At 61.1% G+C, this 24,248-nt stretch overlaps 1 protein-coding gene across 1 annotated transcript in view; it reads left to right on the top strand.

Annotated features, from left to right (window-relative positions):
- VAC14 (VAC14 component of PIKFYVE complex) overlaps positions 1-23,238 on the top strand; it is a 98,811-nt gene extending 75,573 nt beyond the window's left edge. Inside the window, exons 15-19 of the mRNA XM_044255772.1 lie at positions 12,970-13,144; positions 14,563-14,681; positions 15,871-15,950; positions 17,715-17,865; positions 22,629-23,238. Coding sequence (XP_044111707.1) covers positions 12,970-13,144; positions 14,563-14,681; positions 15,871-15,950; positions 17,715-17,865; positions 22,629-22,791 — 688 coding nt within the window. The 3' untranslated portion in view covers positions 22,792-23,238. The remainder of the gene's footprint in view (positions 1-12,969; positions 13,145-14,562; positions 14,682-15,870; positions 15,951-17,714; positions 17,866-22,628) is intronic.
- The last annotated feature ends 1,010 nt before the right edge of the window (positions 23,239-24,248 follow it).

Here is a 24,248-nt window from a genome sequence, read left to right as displayed (position 1 = left end):
GCCCTGCGCAGCACATGGACATGCACTCACGCTGCGCACTGCTCAAACCCACTACCCTGGACTCCCCGGCCAGCGGCGTGGGGCAGCTCTCCTGCTCTGACTGAAGGCAGGGGCTTCATCTCCATTGAGACTTTCTCCTCGTGATTCTATTTCCAGAGAAAGCCTCCCATGTAGTAGGCACTCCTGCCTCCGAGTGGAGCCAGGCCTTTTCTCCTGCTCGTATTATGCTAATCACTCCTTGCAAACAGGCAGACTTTGTAGGAGGTTTGCCTGGTTTTAGATGAAGCCTACGCCTTTGAAGCAAAGAGCCACGGTAGCTAAAAATACCATCTCCCTGCTGTTGATCCTCTCATTTGTAAAATGCATGTTTCCATTGTTAAATCTGCAAATGTGCAGCAGCCCCCGCCAGAGAGACAGAGCCACTCTGCCGTCTGGGTCTGGGCAGGAGTGGGAGCCTGGACACCCTCCGAGGAGGCGCCCCCTTCCCGGCACCCTGCTCCCCACACCTCCCCTGAGAACGTCTCTGATGGAGTCCAGACGATCCCAGAAGAACTTCCTTCTTAGCTCGTGTTGAAAAAAATGTAAACCACGTAAGACAGAAATCCAAACAGTGCAGAAGACGTAGCATAAAATGTAAGCCCTGTCACCACCACCTCCTGCCCAGGAGTAGCCTCTGTTTTGGTGCCACATATTTCCTTCCAAAACTCAGTCTTGCGCTCGTGAGTGCATAGCGTGGCCGAGTGTGGTTTTGGCCATGGCTGTGCATTTCCAGCAGCAGATCCGGGACTGCCCTGCCTTGTTGGAACACGGGGTTTGGCTCCAAGCAGAGTAGCTTGGGGTCGTCCTCCCTTTTTGAGGCCACCACCTCACCGTGTTCAACTCCACCGCCTGTCTTCTCTGGGCGTGGTGGCCCTGGCAGGGGCCGGGGAGAGCAGGAGGGTGGCTCCAAAGCAGGGCTCTCGCCTGGCCCAGCTCTGCCTCGGAGAACCCGGTCTGTAACTGAGACCTGGGACTCTGGATGGCTGCAGACACTTTCCCCAGAGGGACTTTCACGCACACCTCCCGCCTGGGGCCCTTTCTCGCTCTATTCATTTAATCCAATGTGCATTTCCTGGGCTGGAAAGGAACGGTTTAGATGAAAAGCCCATTTCATGCATCTTAAAACTCCCTGAAAATGACTGATCACAAGAGGAATTTTCACAGCCTCCTGGCAGGGGGTGGAGGAGGGTACAAATAAGAGAAACCCCCTTCATTCAGCCACAAAGGACCGAGGGAGTCCCTTCCTTGCTGTCTTTGTCCTGTCGCTTCTGCCGCTTCTGCCGTGGCCCTTCCTTCCTCCCGGCCCTTTCTCTCTGATCTTCTTACCATCTTCCGAGAGACTCCGCGGCGAGGTCGTTGTGATACTTGCTCTGTGGCCGGCAGTGCGGGGTTCCTGTTTCGCTTCCCATTCTCTTGCCGACGCTTATCTTTGTGCCCTGTAAGCGGGTTCTTGTGAAGAGCTACAGATGGCAGTCTCAGTTTATAAGTGTCCTAAGACCCCCAAGAGTAAAGATTTGAAGGCCAGAAAGGCAGGAGCAGCGTGTGCCCAGCGCCACTGAGCCGAGCTTCCTCCCCCGCGGCGTCCTGACAGCCGGCGGGACCACAGCCTGAGGCCGGGGTGCCCTCCTTTTCCTTCTGTTTGAACAGAGTCGGGGCTGCCCACAGCGGGCTTGGGACCCCTCGGGTGGAGATGGGCAGGAAATAGCGAGACACTGGGTGGAAACCTAGGAAGACCAGGCCCGGACTCTGGGGAGGTGAGGAGACGTCGTGAGGACCCCAACCTGGGGCCTTCCCCAAAGCTCCATGGCTGCGCGTCCTTTGGGACTGCTAGTGAGAGAGAGCTCCCCATTCCTCCCAGGGAGTGGTGTTGCTGGGCTGGTGGCAGTAGCTCTGGGGAGGCAGTTTGGGGGCAGTGGTTCGCAGTCCCTACTGTGAAGGCCATTAAGAATACAGATCGCCACTTTCCGGAGGGGGCCTCAGCGTGGTCTCGGCATCGCATATGGTCTTCGGCCAACTCCGGCATACAGCCGGGTTCAGGGATGTCTTGGGAAGGCGCTGTTCCTAGCTTGGAGGGCCTTTCTGGTTCTAAACAGTAATTGCATGACTTTGTGGGGGCGGCTAGGACACTGGTGGGACAAGGGGTGGTGGCTCCCCTCTTAGAGGTGGGGGAGGGGCTGCCAGGATGGAGAACTGAAGCTGCCACCAGCAAGCAAAATGGCAGCCCCTGGTTGGAGCCCTTCGGGGCGCATTAAATCCCTTGGAGGAAAGTCACCACGGAAACCGAGAGATAGAGGAGCATCGCTGTGCGTACCCAGAACCCACGACTCTGAGGGCATCTGGCCCTCTTGCATGAAGGGTTTGGTGGGGGAGGCCTTCTGGCCGCAGCAGGGACAACGTGAGCAGCCGGCCGCTGGGCTCGGGTGGGCGGCATGGCTGTGAGGTGAGAGGGGCAGAGCTGTGGGGGGGCCTCAGTGTCTGGGCTCAGTGCCGAGCATGGCGGAAGGGAGATGCTCACCGTCTGGAAAAGTTTGTGGTCGTAAAAGCAGCAGTGGGGAGGGATCCCTTGGCCTGGAACAAAGGACCAGTTTGGGAATCATGGGATGAAGTGGTAGAAAATCTGCACCGAGCAACTTGGTAACAGGAAGCTATTTGGGACAAGGGGTGTCCCCAGGCCATTCCCACGGATGATGGAGCAGCCCTGGGCAGGCTCCTCTGGCTCCTGGCACTTGTCCTGCTTGCTTGCATTTGTTCTCAGAATGTCATGTCATCACCTCTGTAGTTTGCAGCAGAAATGGCAGAGATGGCTCGGTGGCGGGGAGAGGGACTTTCCCTTTACCCGTCCTAAGGCAGACTCTATGTCTCTGTCTGACTACTTCACTCCAAGCCATGGGGCGAAGCGGTGCCCCTGCACTGGACATGTGCGTCACAAGGCACTGGGGCTCTCCGTCAGCTGGAGAGAAGGGCTGCGCCAGGGAGGAGAGGTCTGTCCTGCAGGTGCCACACCACGTGGGATGGTCTGGCAGAATGGGACAGGGACTCTGCTCCTCCTTGGGTCTGGCGGTGTGGCCTAGGACTGGTGCTTGGCTTCACTTTGGTCCTCTGTCCTGTGAGCACAGGATCCCTGAGGACATCCATGCACCTGGCTGGAAGTTGGCCAGGGCATGGATCGGCCGCCACGTCTGGGGCCTGAAAACAGTTTGCCAGGCTCTGTGTGTGTGTGTGTATGTGTGTGTGTGTGTGTGTGTGTGTGTTGGCATTAGTGTGCGGCCATTTCGTGGGCAGGGAGGCTAAGCACATCCTTGGGAGGAAATCCTGCTTGGAAGGGTGGGAACTAAGAGGGCTTCAAAGAGAGAGAGGGAGTCTCTGTCGGTGATTCTCTAACAGTTAGCCCAGGGGCTCCCAGACGCAAGAGGCTTCGAGTTGCTGTTTGCCTGACTATGTAGGCCGGAGTTCAGAGTCCTCACAGTCATTGTATTGAAATCCCTCCTCCCCACCTGAGACCTCAGAGGCAGCAACTGACCTGCCACCTGTGCTCAGGAGCCAGGGCTCCCAGCAGAGGTGTCTGGGCAGCTGCTGATGGGGTCACCTGCACAGAGTCATACCCCATACCCCCACCCCAACCAGATCTGAGTTTGGGTTCTGACCATAGCACAGATGTGGGTGCGGTGCCTGGACTCTGCCTCCCACTCGACAACCAGGAGAAAAAGCCACGAGAACTCAGCACCAGCACAGGTCAGCACTGTCCTGGCCAGGTGTGGCCAGTGTGGTCATTGCCTGCCACCCACAGACCCGGGGGGAGGGTCAGGTAGATAGATAAACTTCCCCAGAGTCACAGGAAGGTTCCAGAGAAACTCAGGCAGGCTTCAGTCCATCAGTGGACCCAGTGATATCTGCAGCCAAGGTAACCCTAAACCATCTTCTGAGCCCCTGTGCCACCTGGGCCTTGGTAAAGGGGTTCAAGGTACATGACATGCCCAAGGTAGAGAAAGCACTCACAGATGTGTCACGTGTGTCGTTACTGGGCAGAAATCTCCATGACAGGACCCGGCTGTTCTCAAGGACATACTGTGTGTCAGTGGTTCTTGGAACCGATTGTCCTGGGGACAACAGGATTTCCTTTAGCGAGCCCTCCCTTTGTTTTCCTTTGCTCTGAGTGTTCAAAACATGAAATGCTCGGGAGCTGTGGGCTTCTCTACCAAGGGTTCAAGGCCTGGAAGGATGGCCTCCGGCTTTTACCCCCTGCCCTACCTCCCAGCGGCACCTTTTCCTCCAGCACCAACACAACTCAGCCGGCCCCCAGGGTCTTCCCTGCAGGACTTGTGTCCCAGGCGCCTCTAGCACGGGGATCCCTCCCCTGCCATCTGACCTATATTCCGGGGTGTCTCCACCACGTGGGATAGAAGGTGGAACCTCTTTTCTGGGGCACAAACCTGGACCTTGTCTGTAAGTCAGAGACCTCTCCTGGCGTAATCCGAAAGCGCCTCAGCCGGAACCAGACCCTTCACAAACCACCTCTCCCGTGCAGTGTTCAAGCCGTCCTGAGTCCCTTGTGGTCCCTCCCATAAGCCAAGTTCCATAGGTGAAGGAATGCGAGCCGCCGTGGCCCTCCTGGCCGTTCATCCTCTATTACATAAGCATCCGTCCCCGGACCGGGCCCCAGACACATTCTGCGCTGGGAAGCACAGGCTGAGAAAGGAGACACGCCACGAGCTCCAGAAGGTGAAGCTCAGGGGGGTGGGGGACCACACAGCTGGAGGGACGAGACTGTGGGACTAGCAGGGGTGGGGCAGGAGAGGGGCCAGAGGCCCTCCCAGGGGTCCCGGTTGGGGACAGCTTGATCAAAGGCCTGAAGGGGGCTGGAGAGGTCCCTGCGGATGGACAGTGGGAAACAGGCTTGGCCAGAGCACAAGGAAAATGGGGCTGGGTCTGTCAGGGATCAGGTGCAGGAGACAGCTTCTGTCCTGGGGAGCAGGCGGGACCCCTCACACGCAGAAGGGCCCATCTGGCCACCCTGGCCGTATACAGGGCGGGGGGCTCCGCTCTCCCAGCTCTGCACCGCTCCCATCGCGGTCCCTAGAGGCAGCCCCGAACCCAGAGACAGGTTGGCTCACCCCAACCAGCTGAGACCATTTGGTTTTCTTAACCACTCCCATCCAGATCCTGCCTGCGCTGGAGGTGTCTGCGTGAGCCCCGCCAGGGTGGCTGTGGCCCCCAGGAGCTGGCCGGGCTCATCTGTAAAGAGGAACAGAGAACGGAATCGATAAAAGACCCTTTCTTCCTCTCCCCCGTCATGCTGCGGCCCTCCCGCCATCCCTTTCCACCAGCTCCCAGCAAGACCCAGAAAAACAAGTCCTCGTGCCTCCTTCCACCCCCTCCCCCCCACCCCAAGGAGACTTTTAAACGTATCAGCGGCATTAAACACACTGAATTTTTAAGGCGTGAGTTGGCAGGGTTACCGTGGTTGCCTCTGCCCTGAGGGGCACACTGCTGAGGACTGATTGAAAGAAATAGAACAGATTTACAGTTTTCATACTTGGGAAGCAGGGAGCTGGAAGGGAAGAGGAGTGGGGGGAAGGGAAGAAGAGCTGGGGCGGGATGGGACGGGGAGAAGTGGGGGCAGTGAGGCTCTGGAGCCTTCTGAACTGCAGATGGGAGGCCGCTCCTGCCTCCCGGTTCTAATGTTACCCTGACCTGAAAGCTGCTTTCTCTTTAAATGCCTAAAGGATCCCAGCTGTCCCCTGGGGGCAGAGCCAAGGCCAAGGCCGGAGGGCCCTTTCCAGTGGGAATGGTGGCCGTGACTCTGGGCCCTGTGTTTTCTGTACCTGACATAAGGCTGCAGTTGGGAGTTATAGTTGTGAGATCCGGGCGTTTGCCAGGGTAGCTCGTATCCCCTTGGCCTCAGACCACTGATGTGGACCCCAGCCAGGAGCCAAAATAGAGAGGTGAGGGCCTGTACCTCAGTACATGGTGTTGGCCTAGTCAGTTCACAGGCGCTGGGGATGGAGATGAAGGAAGGAAGCCCAGCTAGAGGGAGAGGGGAGGGCTCTGAGCAGAAATGACTTGGCCCTGCTGCCAAGGACACCTGCACCAGAGGTGCCTGAAACTTGTCCCTCAGTCCGATGGGTCTGGCCCTGAGACCACCTTGCAGAGGGCTATGGGGTCTACCCCGCCGGAGCTTTCCTCCAAGGCAGCATCCAGTTCTAGCCTCAGCAAGGGAGCTACATCCGGGCCTGCGTGCCCAGTGACCCTCCAGACCCCAGCCCAACAGTGTTTTCAACCCCAGAGCTGATCCTCCCTTCCCCTGGCTACCCACTGGGGAGCCGAGCTACAAGTCTGGTCCAGCATGGCCTCATGAGGCTGGAGGCCTGGACCCGCCTGGGCAGGATCCGGGATGCCAGGGGGCCCCGAGGCCACAGTGCGGAAGTGGAGGTGTGGGGCAGGGCAGCATGGGCAGGCGGGTTAGGAGCCGCAAGCAGACCTTCCTGTGTGTCTGTGGGAAGCTGGTTCCTGGGCCCCGCCCAGCAGGAGGTACTGGATGGACTCGACCATGGGGCCACCTCCTGTGTGACACTAATGGCTCAGTTCCTCTGGGTCTGGACGGCCCTGGAGGCCTCATCCCCTTGATCGTGTGGAAGACTGGGGGCGGGGGGGGGTGTCATTCCCAGGGCACTTGGCCCCGAGGGGCAAGAGCATTGAAGCAGGAAGAGTAGCTGGGGGAGGCTGGGTGTGGGAGGTGGGTTCCCCAGCTTCCCTCTCAACACTGGCATCGCCTTCCGCTCACATGTGCTGTTAGCCCAAGTCTCTCCATACTGGGCCAGCTGTTCATGGCCTGTGCTGGTGGCTTTCCCGTCAACTCGGGACAGTCAAGAATGCGAAAGGCCTCTATCTCCCCTTAAACTTCTCTTGAATCCATCTGGGGCCCTTCGCACGTCCCTGCCTAGTAACCTTGGGCCGAGTGGCCAGCGGGGCCGGCTGTGTCCCCTGCACCTGAGAGCCAAAGCCATTGGGCCACCAGGTGAGGGAGGCGCTCCTGGGCCCTCCAGGCTGAGCACTCACTCCAGGCACCCCCTTCAAGGGTCAGACACACCATCTGCTTCTGCCTTTCGTCTCTCTTTAAAAAGCCAGGCTTGGGGCACCTGCATGACTCAGTGGGTTAAAAGCCTCTGCCTTTGGCTCAGATCATGATCCCACGGTCCTGGGATGGAGCCCCACATCGGGCTCTCTACTCGGCAGGAAGCCTGCTTCCCCCTCTCTCTCTCTGCCTGCCTCTCTGCCTACTTGTGATCTCTGCCTGTCAAATAGATAAATAAAATCTTTTAAAAATAAAAATTAAAAATAAAAATAAAAAGCCAGGCTTGTGGAAGGAGAAAGGGTAGGGGAGTGGAGGGTGGCAGCCAGTGTAGACTAGCTCACTGCACTTCCCGGGCCAGCCCTCAGCTCTGGGCTCAGTGTCAGAACAGTCGGGGCGGGGTTGTGGGGGCATCAGCATGCCCTTACTTGGGGATGGGAGCTGGAGGAGAGCCCCAGGAGAGAACCAGCATAAGCATCTTGCAAATGGCCCAGAGGCCTGGGAAGCATCAGCTGACCGTGAAGGAGGTGTGGAGGAGCTGCAGTTTCTGACCTTGGCAGCTTTGCTGGTCTCGTTTCCAGAGGGCACAGGGAAGTGGGGTCATGGGAAGAAGTGTGACATCTTCCCCAAAGCCACATGGCGTAGTTCAGACTCCCCCGGCACAGCATGGCGGGAAGGCGGAGTGCTTCTTCCCAAGGAAGGTATGTGTCCATGCTGAGGACTCAACCCTCCTGGGCCCACACCCCGGTGTGGGGGTCCCTGCTCCTGCAGACCAGCCTGGCCCAGGGAAGGAGCCCCCTCTCCAGCTACCCCCTCCCCTGGGCCAGCCTTGCCCTTCCCCAGGCCCTGGGGTTCATCTGTCCTGAAAGAAACTGCTCACCCTCTTTTCACCACCAAACAGGGTTCCTCAGTGCTGACCCCTATCCTTCATGCCCTGCCAGGCCCTGGGGGTAGGGGGCAGGGCTGGCCTGTTGGAGAGAGGCATCTGGAGGCAGAAGCAGCCCCCACTCACACCCTCAGAGGTGATGGCCTCTTCTTTCCTGTTCTGCACATGGCCCTCAAGGGGGAAGGGGGTGCGAAGCCGCTGGGCAGGTCTTACCCTCCAAACCAAGGCTTGGCCTGGCCTGAGTTGGTGACCTGTCCTGGTCCCTAGATGAAAAGCAACATGTGGCCCCTTTCCCACTGCCAGGACAGGGTGAAGGACAGTGATGGGCCCCCTGCTGGCTTAGTAGGGGCCAGCCTGTGCCATGCCTGTCTCCCCTGCAGCGGGCAGCAGCTACTGCCTCACAGCAGGGTTCTCCCATCCGGCCTGGGCCACAGGGCCTCAGGGTGAGACTGGCCCGTCTCGAGCCACCTGCAAGGCTGGTGGATGCCTTCCTCCTCCTCCCTGCTCTGGCCCACAGGTGGCCTGAAGCAGGGGCTGTGGGTGGCTTGCAGACAGGGGCTCAGGAGCACACCTTCCACTCTGGGCCACCACTGAGGCCACTGGCCATTCAGGGCTGGAGTCTGGTGAACGGGGATGCTTAGCCAGTGTTAATGGTTGAAGAGACAGTGACACAAACCTCATGCCAGCCTGGCAAGTGTGGTGTGGCCATTTCCAGGCGGCCCCTCTCCAGAGTGCCTTCCCCTGGCCCTGCTGTAGACCTTGGCCTTTTGAAGTTACCCCCAAGGACAGCACCTCTGTGGAGAGGCAGTGTCCTCTCAATCCATTAGAGAAAGTGGGGGTCCCTGGCATGAACCCAGACCCAGGAGCAGGGCACCAGCTGCACAGGCAAACAGCAGGGGGCTGGAGGAGGAGGAGGCAAAGCCCATCCACAGGGCTCTGGCCTGAGGTGAGAGGCTGCATCCCAGAGGCCCCCTCAGGCCACATGCGTGTGGACCCCTGCCTTCCAGCCCTGAGGCAGGCCTTCGGGCTGTGCCCTCCCAGACCTCCTGGAGGTTTCCTCCTGCCTAGCCTCTCTGCCTTGTCCCCAGGTGTTCTCCAAGCTGCCGTCTCATGATGAATAGTACTTTAATATGAGTATTAAAAAATAGGGGCAAACGTTTAATGCTTGCAAGCCATGATCATGACCGCTGCCATGCCTGAGAGCCGGGCAGGCCACCCAAGTGGGGCTCAGCAGAAGTGAAGACACCGCAGCCCTGCGAGGCCGCCACCTGCCAGGCTCCCGTTGGGCGCCGACGGGCCCCAGGGAGGCGGAGTCGGAGCAGGAACCGGGTTCTGGAAGGGGACTCTCCTGGGTCTGGATCCTCCCTGCTCCCCGGGTCAGCGGTGTGCCTGACAGCGTGGTGTGAGGACTTGGCTCAGTGCCCTGGGAGGACCCTGGGGCTGGGCCTCTGGAGACTCGGAGGCCCCCCTGGGCAGGCCATTTCACGGGCTTGGGGTTGAAGTGAAAAGTGGGTCCCTCCCTCCCCACCGCCCACCGTCCTACTCAAGGAAGAGGAATCAGCATCCTGGTCAAGTACTCAGAGCCCTCCAGGCTACGGCCCGGTTGACCTGCCCAGATTACTCTTCTCCCTCCCCCGAAGATGCCTAGCTAGGACCCAGTGAGCCCACAGAGACCTGGGCTTCTCTACTTCCCGTCAGCCCTTGCCCATCCCGCGAGGACGTGCTTGGCGTGTGGTAAGAGCTCCCAGTGAGCAGCTAATACTCCATTGTTCCTGCCTTCTGGAGGCTTCGTGACCCAGCAGGCTGGGAATTGTTTTCCTTCTTCCCACACCTCGGGTGACCTTGGGATGGGATGGAGGAGGCTGGATGAGAGGAGACGAGGTGCAGCCCCTGCCTCCGAGGGTGGCCCGGCCGCAGGGCTGGGGGGCGAAACAGCCCCTCCAGGCTCTGCCCAGCAGCCTCCCGGGGCGAGGAGACCTCCCTGCTGAAGCCAACATCCAGAGCACAGAGGGGCTTGAGGCTCGCTGGAGGCCGTGCCCCCCGCCGCCACTCCTCTCTGAGGAGCCCCTTCCTGGCTTCTCCTCTTCCCCTGTCCCGCTGCTTTAACTAGCGGAGCTTCAGGGCGGCTCCTCAGGGCGCGCTGTCACTGCTGTGTCCTGCAGCGCGCGTTCAGGGGTCTCCTGAGCCGAGCCCCGGGCAGGGCAGCCAGACCCTGAGTGATGAGGGGGGAAACGTAACATCTGGGAAGCCACTCTCTGCAGAGTGAAGGAGGGACCCTAAGAGCTGAGTTGGAGAGAAATGACGAGAAGATGCAAGATCCTAGAGGTGTGGTGAGGAGCTGGGATTTGTTCAGCTCCCGTGGGAAACTGCCGGGGGGTGGCGTGCTCTGACTGGCACTTTTCAGGGCTTGCCCCAGTGGGCAGTCCTCTGGGAGGGTGGATTGTAGGGATGAGAGAAGCAGCAGGGAGACCAGTGAGGAGACAGCTTGGAATTGACCAGAAGAGATGGCCAACACTTGCCAGGCTGGCGGGTGCACTGGACAGAGAAGCCAGGGGCTCAAGAGAGACTCCTTCCTTGGGCAGAGCAGCAGGGACACTGCTTCCTGAGATAGGAAGGCAGGGAGCCGAGCGTGGTGCGTGGCCCTGCCAGATTTGAAATGCCTGTTGGGCAGCCATTTGGGATGGCCTTGAAAACATGGGACCAGGCGTGACCACCGAGAGATGCAGACGAGAGAGAGATGGAGAGCACGCGTGCGCTGGGCCACCACAACACGAGAGGAGAAGCAGTCACTGAAGGAGGGAAAGGCCAGGATGGTGTGCTCTCACTGGTGATGAGAGAAGAGCGTTTCTAGAAAATGCTAGAAATTTCTAGAAGGTCCGGGTTCTGAGGGACGCCAGGAGGCCTTGGCACCCGCCTGTCCTCACCACCACCATCCCCTTCGCTTACCCCTCCACACTTCTACAGCTGTCTTCATGTGAGTGCCCCACCCCCGCCCTCTGGCTGCTACAGGTCCCCATGCCCCATGGTCCCCGGAGAGTGCTGCCTTGGCAGAGCCTCAGCTGTTGGCCTCTGTCATGGAGACGGCAGCAGCTGCAGGCGACGGGCATTTGTGACCATTTGTCAGAATTCTCCCCTTCCTCCCTGGCCTGCCCTACTGGAACATTTCTATCCCACGGCCCTGGAGACAGAGCTCATCCAGGGGTGGGAGGCCCAGGAGGGGACAGAAAGTACTGTCTGTGCTCTGCAGAAGAGCCAAGCTTCTTTCTATGAGCTGGCTGTCACCCCCACCTTTGGTAACACTGGGGTACCCAAGTAGGGTCCCGTTAACCATGTACTGTGCAGCTCTCTTCTGAGTGACCCCCATCTTGAAGGGGGTATTACCCCCAAGTAGGAGGTGAAGAAATTGTGGCACGGAGACACTGGGGTCACACAGCTGTTGGAAGTACCAAGCTCTGGGGGCACACAGGTGAGCAGGGGTGCCACCCAGGCCACGGCAAAGCCCCTCCCACGCCACTATCCAGCCCCACCCCCCGCCCCAACATCCTTGTTTCCACTTCTCTGGTGCTTTCTTCCCCAAGGCTGCTAGTTCCAGTTGGGCCTGGGCTGGAGACGGCCTGCCCACTGTTTGCGCTTCGTGGTTTGGCCTCTCTATTACCAAATGCTCTGGGATTTTTCTGGAGCCGGGGGTGGGGAGGAATCTTCTGCTGTCTGGCCCCAAGGCATGGCTGGTATTCAGAGGGAAGCAGGAAACCAGAGCCTGATAAATGCAGAGCTTAGTGCGAGTTCGGTGCCCGGGATGGCTGTGTGTCCAGCATCTTGGCTGCCAATGTGGCTCGTGTTGTCCGGTTCATGTAGACCTTGAGGCAGGCCCCAGACCTTTGTACCCAAAGGCCCATGTCGGGGTCTGTGTACTTGCCGGGAGCAGAGGCGAGGAGTCAGGCGGACATACGTGCACCCTGGATGGGACACAGGGCAGGTTAGGGAGTGGATACGGAGCGCAGTCAGTGGCTCAGTGGCCATGCTCCCGACGGGAAGGCCCACTCGTCCCCTCGAGGCCCAGCCTCCGTGGGCGCCACTGCAAAGGGAGCTCAGCAGGCTTCCTCCGAGCCTGTCCTTGAGACCTGCCTCCCACTGTTGACATCATCTTGGCCCAGGGACCCTGGAAAATCTGCTTTTCTTCATTCTCTGGATTTCCTGTTTTCCTTTTTATAGAACGGAGACTCCTTTCCACAAAGCATAACCCTAACCCTACAGGACTTCCAAGAGGAGAGTTGGGGGAAGGACAAGTGGCCCTAACTCATCCTGTGACCTCGGTCAAGTCATCTTGCGTCCGTGCACCCGAATTTCCGTTATGTGAACATCAGAGATAAAACTCGGGGTTGTCATAGGACCCGTCCATCCCACAAGCACCCACTGAGCCCTGCAGTCGGCGGGCACCATGCGCTCCGGGCGGGGGGTGGTGGGGTCACGCCTGTGAACAACACAGATAGGTTCCTGAGCCCAGGGGGGCCCGCAGAGGACGGCGCATCGATGACCAGTGCGTGGGTTACTTGTCGCATAGAGGTCATCTCTATCCAAAAAAGTAAAGGTGGGAAGGGGTAGGGAGTGCCTCGGCACGTGGGGGGCATTGCTGTGACATGTGGGAGGTCTGGAAGGTAACGTGGGGCTTCTGCAGCGACAGTGGTAGGAGAGGCCTACGGTTCCTCTTAGAATTCTATCTTGGGGTCGGGGCAGGGGACGGAGGTCAGCCCAGCCTGTGGGGCTCCAGAGATGCTGGGTCAGAGTGAGCAGGGCTGGAGGCATGGAGCCAGGCCCCCCGTGAGCCGCGCCCCACCCTCCCCCACAGGCCTGAGAGCTGGGGTCCCAGGCCAAACCCAGGAAAGAGCGGGTTTCATCAGGATGCTACAAGACCAGGGAGAGGCTCCCTAGGTTAAGCCCAGAGGTTTCTGTAACCTCTCCTTGGCCTGTCTTCCAGGCAGCTCTGCCTCCTGCTGAATGCAGAGAACATCTTTCACTCGATGGCAGACATCCTGCTCCGAGAGGAGGACCTCAAGTTTGCCTCGACCATGGTCCACACCCTCAACACCATCCTGCTCACCTCCACGGAACTCTTCCAGCTGAGAAACCAGCTCAAGGACCTGAAGACTCTGGTACTCCGCGTCCATGGGCTCGGGTCCTGGGTGTGGTCCCACGTGCACACAGGCGCACAGCCGTGCTAAGCCACCCTTACCCCGGGGGGCTCATGGGGGGGAGACGGGACAGAATCTGAGATCTCTGGGTCCAGTGTGAACTATGGACTCCCCTGGCTTGCTGCTCAGTGCCAACCATGGCAGTAAGTCAGAGGCCGTCTCCTTGGAGCCACCTGCTGCAGAGATCTCTACCCACGGAAGGCTCTGGACTCTGCTCCAGGGTCTGCGTGCCCTCCGTGAGCTGCCAAAGACCATGCATTTTCCCCTTGTTGACACCCACCCGCTACCCCGCACGCCGAGCAGACTGGCTTCTGGGACCCAGTGGCTCACGTGTCCTGGGCCATGCTGCCCTGTGTGAGTCAGGCTTCTGGGTTAAATCATTGCCAGACATCAGGGATCGGTGCTGTCCCTACCCTCCTTCTCAGCCATGGTCCTTCCCTCGAACAGGGGAACAGATCTGTCTCAAAAGGCCCCCTGTCCTAAGCCAAGGTGTCCCAGTGCTGCCTGGCCCAGGCTTTGGATAAGGGCCCAGTGGGGCTGATCAGTGAGAGTGAGGTGGGCGGCTGCTCACTGTTCTGCCAGCCTGCCCTGGGGTCAGTGTCCGGTCAGGGGCTTCGCGTGGCCCACGAGCAGGAGGCTGAGCTTCGGAGGGCCTCGGGAAGTGGCTGCCCCTCTGGGTGTGCTTATGGCTCCAGCGGCTTCGTTCCCTGTTGTGGGCCGTGGTCTCCGCCCCACCTCCTCCCCCAGCTCAGACCCTGTCTCTGCTCCGTCTCAGGGAGTCTCAAGGATGTGCACGCCTGCTTTAGGGCATCGCAGGCCAGGAGACTCGGAATGACCAGGCCACACCTCTGCCTTCTTTCTCTGGTTCTTTCCACACACTTGCAGAGGACTGACTTAAGAATTCTCAGGGCAGGGGCTCCCTGCGTGTGGGCTCAGCTCTTGGGCTGGTTGCTGAGCACCGGGCGGGCTGGAGAGGGAGGAGATGTGGCATCTGAGCATGAGACGGGGTGCTGCCGGGGAGACCCCAAGGCCTGAGGAAGCCTCCTCCCAGCCCCACAGGCTCCGGGACCACAGCGTTCCGGGGAGGACAGTTACTGTTCCTTGCCAAGGGCAGGAATGCCGGCGCAGAGGACAGGCTCACGCCCGACCAGGCCCTCACAGCCAGCACCACGTGGCTCTGTGGTACCGGGAGTAATGACAGGGTCTGAGGAAGAGCTGTCAGCGTTTCCTTTGTGACGGCTTGTTTCCCAGCTGGGCTGCCAGACAGAGTCCTGGGTGCTGAGCTGGCTCTCCGGGGCTGCGCAAGAGCCCCCGGATCTCGGGCCCCGGGTGGGAAGGAGTCGGGGCTGTGTGGGCCTCTCACACCTCTTCCCCCTCAGGAGAGCCAGAACCTCTTCTGCTGCCTCTACCGCTCCTGGTGCCACAACCCCGTCACAACCGTGTCCCTGTGCTTCCTCACCCAGAACTACCGGCACGCCTACGACCTCATCCAGAAGTTGTATCCTTCCCGTTCGTCCGCCCAAGGGCCACGCTCCTGCCCCATCACCCCCCTCCCTGCCTCCAGGCCTCGTGACCCCAGAACCTTGGAGAACACCGAGACGGGTGTATTTGAGAGCAAGCTGGGGGCGGCAGACAGGGTCATCTGGGTCTCGTGGCAGGAGCTGCCCTGGCAGAACCTTGTAAGCCAGGGACCGAGGCTGAGGGGTGCTGACGGGACCACCTAGGTGCGGGTGCCCCCGGGTGGGGGCAGGGAGAGGCCCCAGGAATGGGGAAGGTGGGTGGACTGCAGTGGGGGGACCTGGGTGAGGCCTGCACGCTTGAGTTCTGGTGTCTGCGCCATTGCTGGTGAACTCAAGGACCTTCTGGGGCCACAGAGCCAGAGGGAGCCCAGGTTGGCTGGGACAGCGGGGAGAAACAGGCGGGGGGAGGGGCCTCGGCCAAAGAGAAGACCCGCAGCTCGCCTTGGGGCCTGGAAAGGCATCCGTGGGCGGATTGGTCACAGTTCTTAGAAGGCTGAAGCGCACCAGCTTCCTCTGTGAATGCCCAGCGCTTGACCCTGGATTAAAAAGCTGCTTAGGACACAAAATGGGCCTCCTTTCCTGATGGGAACGGGAGCTGGGGGTAAAGAGAGAAGGCCCCTGAGGTTCCTCCACTGAGGGTCGGTGTGGCCTCGCCTCACTCCCCGAGGCTGCCTGCTCTCCGTCCACATCCTAGATTTGCTTTTCTCAGTCATTGGCGTTGCCCAGAGACTGCGGGCCACACGCTTGCTTGCGGCAGCCCTGACCTTGGCCCTGCCGACAGGCGTCCACTCACACAAGAACCGGGACCTTTCCTCCTCAGCCTCCCCCCGCCCCCTCCCCCACAGTCTGCAGGGCTGAGATAAGAGCCTTTCAGAGCCGGGAGGGCGCAGAGGAGAGTCCCCGTGCAGAACTGGAGTGCCCACGCAGGGGGACCCCGGGCCCTTTTTCACTTAGAGGGATGGAGAAGTAAAGAGGCAGGTGGACTGGTGGACCTTCGTGCTTCAGCAGAGCAGGTTCTGCTTCTGAAGCCAGGACCCGAGTCGGAAGAGCACGCGTTCCCAGCCCCCGAGTCCCCCCACTGTCTGGCGGCCCGCACCGCCACAGAGGCCCCTCCCAGAGACCGGCCATCCCGGCCCAACAGTCAGACTTTCCTTGACCCCCACCCAGCGGAGACCTGGAGGTCACAGTGGATTTCCTCACAGAGGTGGACAAGCTGGTGCAGCTGATCGAGTGCCCCATCTTCACCTGTAAGAGCCTTCGCTCCGCCACTCCGCCCTGCCTCGGGGAGGGGGCGGGGAGGGGGCTCTCCCCCACCGGCGGAGGTGGGGAGGGGGTCCTCCAATGCCGGAACAAAAGGCCGGGGATGACAGGGCTGGGGCGTCCAGTCCAGCAGGACCAGGACGAGGGGCATCAGGGCGAGCGCCTGAAGGTGGGTCTCGCAGACGCAGGCTGTCTGAAGGTGAATGACATCCCCACTGGGGGACCGGAACGGCCGGTCCAGAGCTGTCCCCGCGCCCCCTGCAAGCACACTGCCCTGTGCCCCAGCTCTCAGAAGCTGAGGGGCTCCCTGGGCCCACCTGCAGGGGCTTCTCTGTGCCCGGGAGCCACGTCCTCCCCTCTTTGCAAAGCAGAGCTGGCATTCGCGGGGAGCGGCTGGGCAGGAGCCGCCAGATGGTCACATTCAGGCTGAATGTGCAGAAGTGGCCGCTGGCCGCTGGCTGGGGCGCGCACAGCCCTTGGCATCTCAGCACACCTGGCGCTTGCTCCCCTGAGAGGGCAGCCCCCAGAATAAAAGTCCCGCACTTGCAGTAAGTCAGGAAGCAGGGAGGCAGCCCTGCCAGTGGCCTCCCTCCTGTCCTGCCGGTTGCCCCGGCCTCCTGCTCCCTGGCAGCGCCTCGAACCCGTCCGAGCTTCTCCACACAGCCAGGCACCGCAGGGCTAGAGGCCCGGGACAAAGACCCTGTTCCCAGCGGCATGCAGCCAAGCCTGTCCCACGTGGTCCCCTGGCCTGACATCTCACTTCCCCAAGGGCCTTCTGGGGCAGCCAGGCACACACACTCTCCTGAGGTCAGGTCCAGCCTGACCCCGGAGAAGCCATGAGTGCCCTCTCACCAGGTCCAGGGCTTTGCGGGGGTGACCGCAGCAGATGCACCCTGCTCCTGCTCGGCTCCCCATCCCACTCCCGGCTTGCCTGGCCCCTCCTGGGGACTGGCTTGGCCCCACAGCCCCAGCTACTCAGGTCTCCAAGGGCGGCTCCTCCCTGCGGCAAGAAGAGGGTTGGGGTGCAGGGGCCGGGGTAGCTGGGCTTGGCTGCTCTGGCTCCAGCGGTCAGCCCAGACCCCTGCATGGCCTCTCTGAGTGTTGGTGGCACATTCCCCCCCAGCGATGCCTGGGACTGGGCCTTCGAGACACAAGAAGGCAGGAGCCCATGATTCTCCCGGAGGGGCTCGGAGGAGGGCGGCGTGGGGCTGCTGACTTGGGACAGGTGCTGGGCAGGACTGGGGCACTGCTCCCATCTAGTGCGGTACTGACAGGGCTGGTACCTGAGGTGGCTTTCCAGACACTCCGGAGCTTGGTGTGTGTTTTGCCACACGCACCAGCGTTCTTCCATCCTGCCCTCCCTTAAAGCTGCCCTAATCCGGGCTTTCTCTCCTGCTCACCCTATTTATAGCTCTCTTGTGTTGGCACGTGCAGAGCAGCCCGGGGAATCTGTTACACTCCAGGCCCCGAGCCCCCTCATTACCGGGCTGCAGTGAGGGTAGGGGCTCAGGGCCCAGGCCCCGCGGCAGCACAAGGGTTGTCAGGCCGAGGGCTCGTTCAGCACAGATGGGCAGGAAGAAAGAGGGGGGATGCCCCAAGGACAGGCGAGGTGACCCTGGAGGAGAGGGTGGGTGTGTCTGGCTGTGGGGAGCCCCTGCCTCCCTCTAAAGCACAGCCCTCGGGCTGGCCGGTTCCCAGGCAGGCCTGGGGCGGTGACTGAGCCCTGACCTCTCTCCTCTGCTCCGTTGCAGATCTGCGCCTGCAGCTCCTGGACGTGAAGAGCCACCCACACCTGATCAAGGCCCTGTACGGCCTGCTCATGCTGCTGCCGCAGAGCAGCGCCTTCCAGCTGCTGTCCCGCCGGCTGCAGTGCGTGCCCAACCCCGAGCTGCTCCAGACCGAGTGAGTGCTGCTGGGGACCGCTGCCCCCCACCCTGCCCCCAGGGGAGGCCGGCCAGAGGGGTCTCCCTCGCCTCGGAACCACAGCCCCCGGCCACCATGGAGACCGGCCACCCCACTGCCACCGGCCCTCGGGCCTCTCAGGGCCCCAGGAAGAGGGGCTCCAGGACGGTTTACAAGGTGGCACGGGCGAACGATACCTTCTCCACACGGTCAGGGTTGAGTTAGTCAAAAAATGAGAGAGCATGCCAGAGTCACCCAGACGGATGCCCCTGGAGGGAAGCCACTTGCAGGACGAGGTGGAGGGAGTTCGGTTCACATCCTAGGCCAGAGATAAGCGCCCAGTCCCATGCAGACAGGCATGAGGGCCCGGCCTTGGGTGGCCGTCTCCTCGGTCTACGGCAGAGGCTCCAGCCTGGGCCTCAGAGAGACCCCAGCCTCGCTGCGGCCTTCCGAAGCCTACCCTGGAGGGACGGGAGACGGGCTGCATCCGCAGCCACCCCGCTCGGGTCCTGCCCATGGGAAGAGCAGGTCCTGGGCACACCGCCACCACGAGTCCCAGCAGGGCTGCCTCCAGGCAGGAGGGCTGTGGCCCCGGGGGAGGGGGCTGTCCAGCCCGGCTCCCACCCCAAACCCACGGCTGGCCCGGCCCCCAGAGCCTGCGGGGCTGTGTCTATATTTGGTAACCCTTGCAGGCTCTGCCTCATCCACAGGCATCTGGCATCCGAGATGGAAAATTTCACTTGTCAGGTCGCCATGGAAACCAGCAGAGCCACTGAGGAGATTTACGCTGAATGGAGCGCACGCAGCTCGCATCAGATGCCCTGTGTGTCTAGAGTTCCCTCCCAGGCTGTTAGAGCCACTTGGCAGGCCTGGCACCTCGCTCTAGTGAAGGGCCTCGGGCTTCGGCCCCTGGGACTGATGCGGGCAGCCTTGGAATGGGCAACCTAACACTCAGGGCCCTGGACCCAAGCCTCTGTGCCCTCTGTGGCACTGGCTTTAGGCTCCCACCGCCCCTCCCGTCCCGCTTGGCCTCTCCAGAGGCTGGTTGCAGACCACCTGACAGGCTGGCTACCTAGGCCGGCTGGAGGGGCTTGAGTCCCCGGCGGGTGTGCCCCCACCCCCCACCCCAGCCAAGGCCCAGCTCCTGCCTACCCCACCCACTTTCCCGGACAGTGGTGCTCCGGGAGGCAGAGCTGGGCACAGTCCCGGCTGTTCCTAGTGATGCCTGAGTGATCCCCAGGGAGCAGGGAGTTGTGGTCCCCACTGGATGCCCCTGGTGGGGATACCTCTAGCTCCCGGGACTCAGGCCCTGAAGCCACACCGTAGCGTCCCTGGCCTTGCCTCTGCACCAGCCTTTCTACTGTCTGACCTTACTAGGTCACCTGGCAGGCACTTAGGAGGAAAAGTGCAGCTGGTGAGGAGGGGAGAAGGAGGCAGGAAGGGCTGCTTCCTGTGACCTTTGGTTCTGGTCCCCACCCCCAACCAGCCCGCCTTCCAGACCCTGCACTGCTGAGGGCCATATGCCTATCAGAGCTCTGCCCACGACATCTTGTAGGGGGGGTGGGGATGTAAAGCTCGAGGTAGTAGGAGCCCTCACGGCGTGCTCCAGGCCCGGGTACAAATGTGCAGAGGGAGGGAAGCTGGGGATAAAGGATTCTCCCTAAGCGTCCCATGGTCAGAGTCAAGGGAGTCTTGGGCCAAGGGTTTGAGACCTCTGGGTTCTCAGGTCAGTGGGCAGGCCATAGGCCTGGACTAGGATCTAAGATTTTTTTTTTTTTGAACAGAGAGAGAGATCACAAGTAGGCAGAGAGGCAGGCGGGGGGAGGGGGGGAAACACCTCCCCGCTGAGCAGAGAGCCGGATGTGGGGCTCGATCCCAGGACCCTGAGATCATGACCTGAGCCGAAGGCAGAGGCTTTAACCCACTGAGCCACCCAGGTGCCCCCTGGACTAGGATCTGATCCAAGCTCTGCTCAAGGTTTGCTGTGTGACCTCAGATCCGTCTCTTGGTTCTCGGTTTCTTCATTCGTAAATGAGCATTTGGGTTAAATGGATGCTTGAGGCTCGGCCCAGCCTTTCTTCGCAGGGACCCTGGAAGAGTTGGCACAGATACACACAAGGAGACATTGGGCGGAGAGGGGGCCCCAAGAACAGCTGGGGGAGGGGTCAGATTGCAGGGTTGGGCACAGAGGGACAGCTCACACCCAGGAGAGGGAGACAGGGACAGTCTCAGCCCTGGGAGGGGCAGGCAGCTGGAAGACAGCTTTGGGTTGCCTTACAGGCCTGCAAGCCAGGAACAGCTGGGGGTGGGGGGTTCTGTACCCCTCCCCCATCCCTCATTCTGTGTGCTTAAGGCGCCAGCAGGGCTCGGAGACCCTGGCCACGCTCAGGCTTCCAGGCCACTCCCCAGAAACCATCTCAGTGACGCAGGAGGGAACCTCTGAAGCAAAAAGCTGGTCACAGGTGCATGGGTGGGGGTGGCAGGAGAGAGGGCCAGCTTTGGGTTCTGGAATCCCATCTCCGCTGCTGGTGGGGTGTCCTCCAGCCACTGACTGCCCGCGGGGTGTTGTCAACAGAGCAGGAAGGGCTTGCGCGACAGCTGTGCCCACAGTGACAGGCAGGGATAGGAGCCCTGGCCCACATGCTCAGAGGAGACCTACCTTACCCCCACGGGACACGCTCCTCCCCATTCCGCCCCCCCTACACACACACAGAAGACCTCAGGCCAGGAGGGGTCCAGGGAGGGAAGCCAAGTCACCGAGGGCCCACTCCTCCCCACCCCCACACGCTGCCCCAGGCACCTCTGGGCAGAACCCCCGGGTTGGCTGCCACTGCTGACGTCTCCACGGAAACCCCTAATCTCAGTCCTACTCTGGACCTGACGCCTGGGCTTGCCATTAGTGTCAAGGGGAGCGGCAGACAGACCCACGGACGCCTAGGCACGTACTGCAGTGTCCCGTCTGGGCGCGTGTTCCCAGGCCCACAGGTGTCCCGCATCTCTGCCTGAGGGGCTGGGGCTGCACCTGGCCACTCCCTAGCGAGAGCTCTAAACCGCAGGGTGTCCCTCGGCTTCCCCAGAAGCCCAGGTTATTCTCTCAGAGCGGTGACACCGGGACCACAGAGCTACTATGACAGGGAGCCTCCTTCCCCGTTCCCAGGGGAGCTGAATACAGGAGCTGGAGTTCAGAATGCCGCCCGCAGCCTGCACCCACCAGAGCCACGTGGCTCCTGCTGGTCTTTGTTGAACCGATGTTGCCTGAGGGCCAGGAAAGCGGGGGCCACGCCACTGTCTAGGGTGCCTTCAGCAAGACGGGAACACACTGAGTAGGTAGGGGGCTACCTCCAAGCTCCAGCCCCATCCTGACTACGGGAAGGGTTCCCACCGCCTATGGTCTGCCTCAGCAGCCAAGTGAGTGGTCAGAGAGGCCTGTGAGGGGCCAAGCTTACTGGGAAGGGTTTCCTTGGGGTGAAGTGCCATCGTTTCCCCCCCAAGTGGACTGAGCCACAGATAAACAGGTGGCCTTGAGCTGCTGGGCCCCGGCTGGCCTCGCCTCAGAGGACCAGGGTTGTAGCCATGGTGGCCCCCCATCAAGCTGGGGCTGGGCACCAGGCTAAGCTCTTCCGTGTCGAATCTGAGGGAACCCTCACACCTACCCCATGGAGTGGCTTCTGTGGCCGTCTCCCTTTACAGAGGAGGAAACTGAGCCATGGGCCCAAGGTCCAGTGGTTAGGAAGTGGTTGTATTCCAGTTGGATCCCGGCTTATCTAGCATGTGTGCTCAGTTCTTGTGCCTCAATATTGGGGTCTGTCCATGAACTCAGGGGGTCCAAGGATTCTCATGAACAGCCCACACCCTTCCTGAGAGCCCCCCTTACTAGGGCCACCAGGCCTTAGGGGCTAGAAGCAAATATTTTTCCAGCCCACACAGATCTGTTTCCTAAGCCAGGGAGGCTCAGTTGAGAGAGAAGCAGACTTCCAGGAGATTCTCTGGAGGGGTGTTTATAAACAGGGCAGGGCCCCAGGGGATCTAGTCCCTGGGGCAAGCTGAACAGGGCTATTACCCTGCACGACCCCAGGGAGCATCAGGCACGTTGTAGCTGCGCTCTGCATGACCTGTGCAACCGTACAGAGCCGGGGGAGGGGGTGGTAACAACAGGAGTTGTAGGAATGGCCAGCATGCCCAGTGGTGAAACCAGCTCTCCTCCCTCAGGGACAGAAAATGACCACAGGCCTTTGGACCTCAATACTCAAAAATCGATGTCCTGCCAAGCTAAAGGCCCAGTAGAGTCCCTTCAGCAGTAGACAATCCTTGTTGTCTGCAGGCCTAGTCCTGCCCCAGAGAAAGGGCCAGGCTGCCTCCTCCCCCTTCTCCCTGGACCCTGTTCCAGGCCCCAGCTGGCTTCCTGGCTGGCTGCTAGCCCTGGCTTTCACCCCAAAGGGAGCCAGTCGTAAACAGGAAATGCTTCCCGATGCGATGCCTGCTCTGGGCCCCATTGCCAGCCCACAGACTGAAGACCATATCCAAGCAGCACTGTTGACTGGTCCCAGCACTTAAGGGGGAGGGGATGTTCACGGGGCTCCCCTGCTTTGGGGCTGACCGTTGGGCAAGGGATCCCGGGCTTGAGGCAGATGTACTCCCCAAGGTTGAGCTCCGTGAGCCTGTGGCCCTGCCCTGACCCCGGCCCTCCTATGCCCGGTGCCACCTGGCCCCCAGCTCCCTCCCTGGCTTGCCGAGACTGATGCTGAGCCCTTCTTCTTCCCCAGAGACAGTCCACAAGCAGCCCCCAAGGCGCAGAAAGCGGATTCCCCCAGCATCGACTACGCAGAGCTGCTGCAGCACTTTGAGAAGGTCCAGAAGAAGCACCTGGAAGTTAGGCACCAGCGGAGTGGGCGTGGGGATCACCTGGACCGGAGGGTTGTCCTCTGACGGTCCTGGCAGGGAGAAGGGCCCAAGGAGTGGCCCCGTGGAGCATTCAGGGTCTTCGGGCCTCCTCCCTGAGGGGCTCGAACACCTGCCTCAAGGGCAGGGCCGGGCCTGGCCACCAGCTCGGGGTAAGGGCACAGAGGCTGGCCACCCAAGCTCCTCACACAGCCCGGCCCTCTGGGCCCCCATTGCTGGCAGCTGCACCCTGGTGCTGAGGCAGCCGGCTTCCACCGGGGTGCGGCCGAAGCCTCAGACACCACCCATTCTCTGGGACCAGTCTCTAACATCCTCTTGTAAAAGAGCTTGACCTCTCTCCAGCCCGCCGGCGCTCTGGCACGTGCTGCGTGTGCACACTGGAGTATGCGTACCTGTCTGCAGACAGGGACCAGCCCGGAAGTCCGTATCGATGACACGCCCCCTGCCCCAATAAAGAAATGACGGAAACTCTCAGCCGCACATGCTTGCTCCTTCCCACTGGCACTGGCGCTCTGCCTCCCTGATGCCCACAGCTGCTCCAGGACCGTGTTGCCTCAAGGAGTGTTGGCTACACCTGGAGGCTGGTCACCTGACAGTTCCCTGATGGGTGTCTTCTGGATGCCACTCTCACCACTGGGACCCGCCCCTTCCTGGAGATCACCAAGCACTGGCCTGGCCTGAAACCCTGAACCCTACCTTCCCAGGCACCTGATCCACCCAGATTCCCCTGGGGAATGCAGCCACGTCCCCTTTGAACAGGGGAACCAAACCTTGAGTTTCTGAATGAAAGGGCATGCCCTCCAGGCTGCACATCACTGGAAATGGAAGGGCAGGGACTGAGGAAGCATCTCAGGTGCCCACCTTGATTTGGCTAAATAAGCCGCAGTAGCACACACCTGGGCCTGAGTCCACCAGACTCCAGCTCTGGGCAGCCTCTGAGTGGCCTAATGAGCGCCCAGGTGGTTCTCATGAAGGCGCCCGGGGTGGGAGGGAATGAGTTTGCGCCTCTCGGGGAGGGTGGGTTTCCCCGCCTGGAGTCTCCAGGACTAAGGGCAGTACTCGCCGCTCGTTGTCCACGTGAACACGGCGTGCGTCCCCAAACACGTGCGCCCAGACGTTGGGGACTGGGGCCGGCAGCCCACCTCTGCCCCGCTGCCGAGTAAGCAGGTTGCCCTGACCGGGTCACGACACCCCAAAACCTCATCCTGCCCTCTCCCTTACCCCCAATGCGAGTGGCTTCGGCCCCGCTTGGAAAAGCAGCCAAAGAGCTTCTGGAGGACCGTGCGGACTCATCATTGCCTGGGATAGAACGTCCTAAGGCGGGCGACACCCCACGCCCCCCCCCCGCGCTGTGTGTCGTGTATTGCGCCCGCGGGACGCCCCCAGAGGAGTCCAGCCCACCGCCCGATCCCTAAAAGCGCCCGAAGACCCCGGCCCGAGACCACAGGCTGGAATGGGGTGCCGAGCCCCTTCCCGGGGGGGTT

This window comes from Neovison vison, chromosome 7 (genome assembly GCF_020171115.1).
Source record: "Neovison vison isolate M4711 chromosome 7, ASM_NN_V1, whole genome shotgun sequence".
In the NCBI taxonomy this organism is placed as follows: Eukaryota; Metazoa; Chordata; class Mammalia; order Carnivora; family Mustelidae; genus Neogale; species Neogale vison.
The sequence above is the reverse complement of the archived record's forward strand: the minus strand, read 5'-3'. Positions and strand labels throughout refer to the sequence as shown.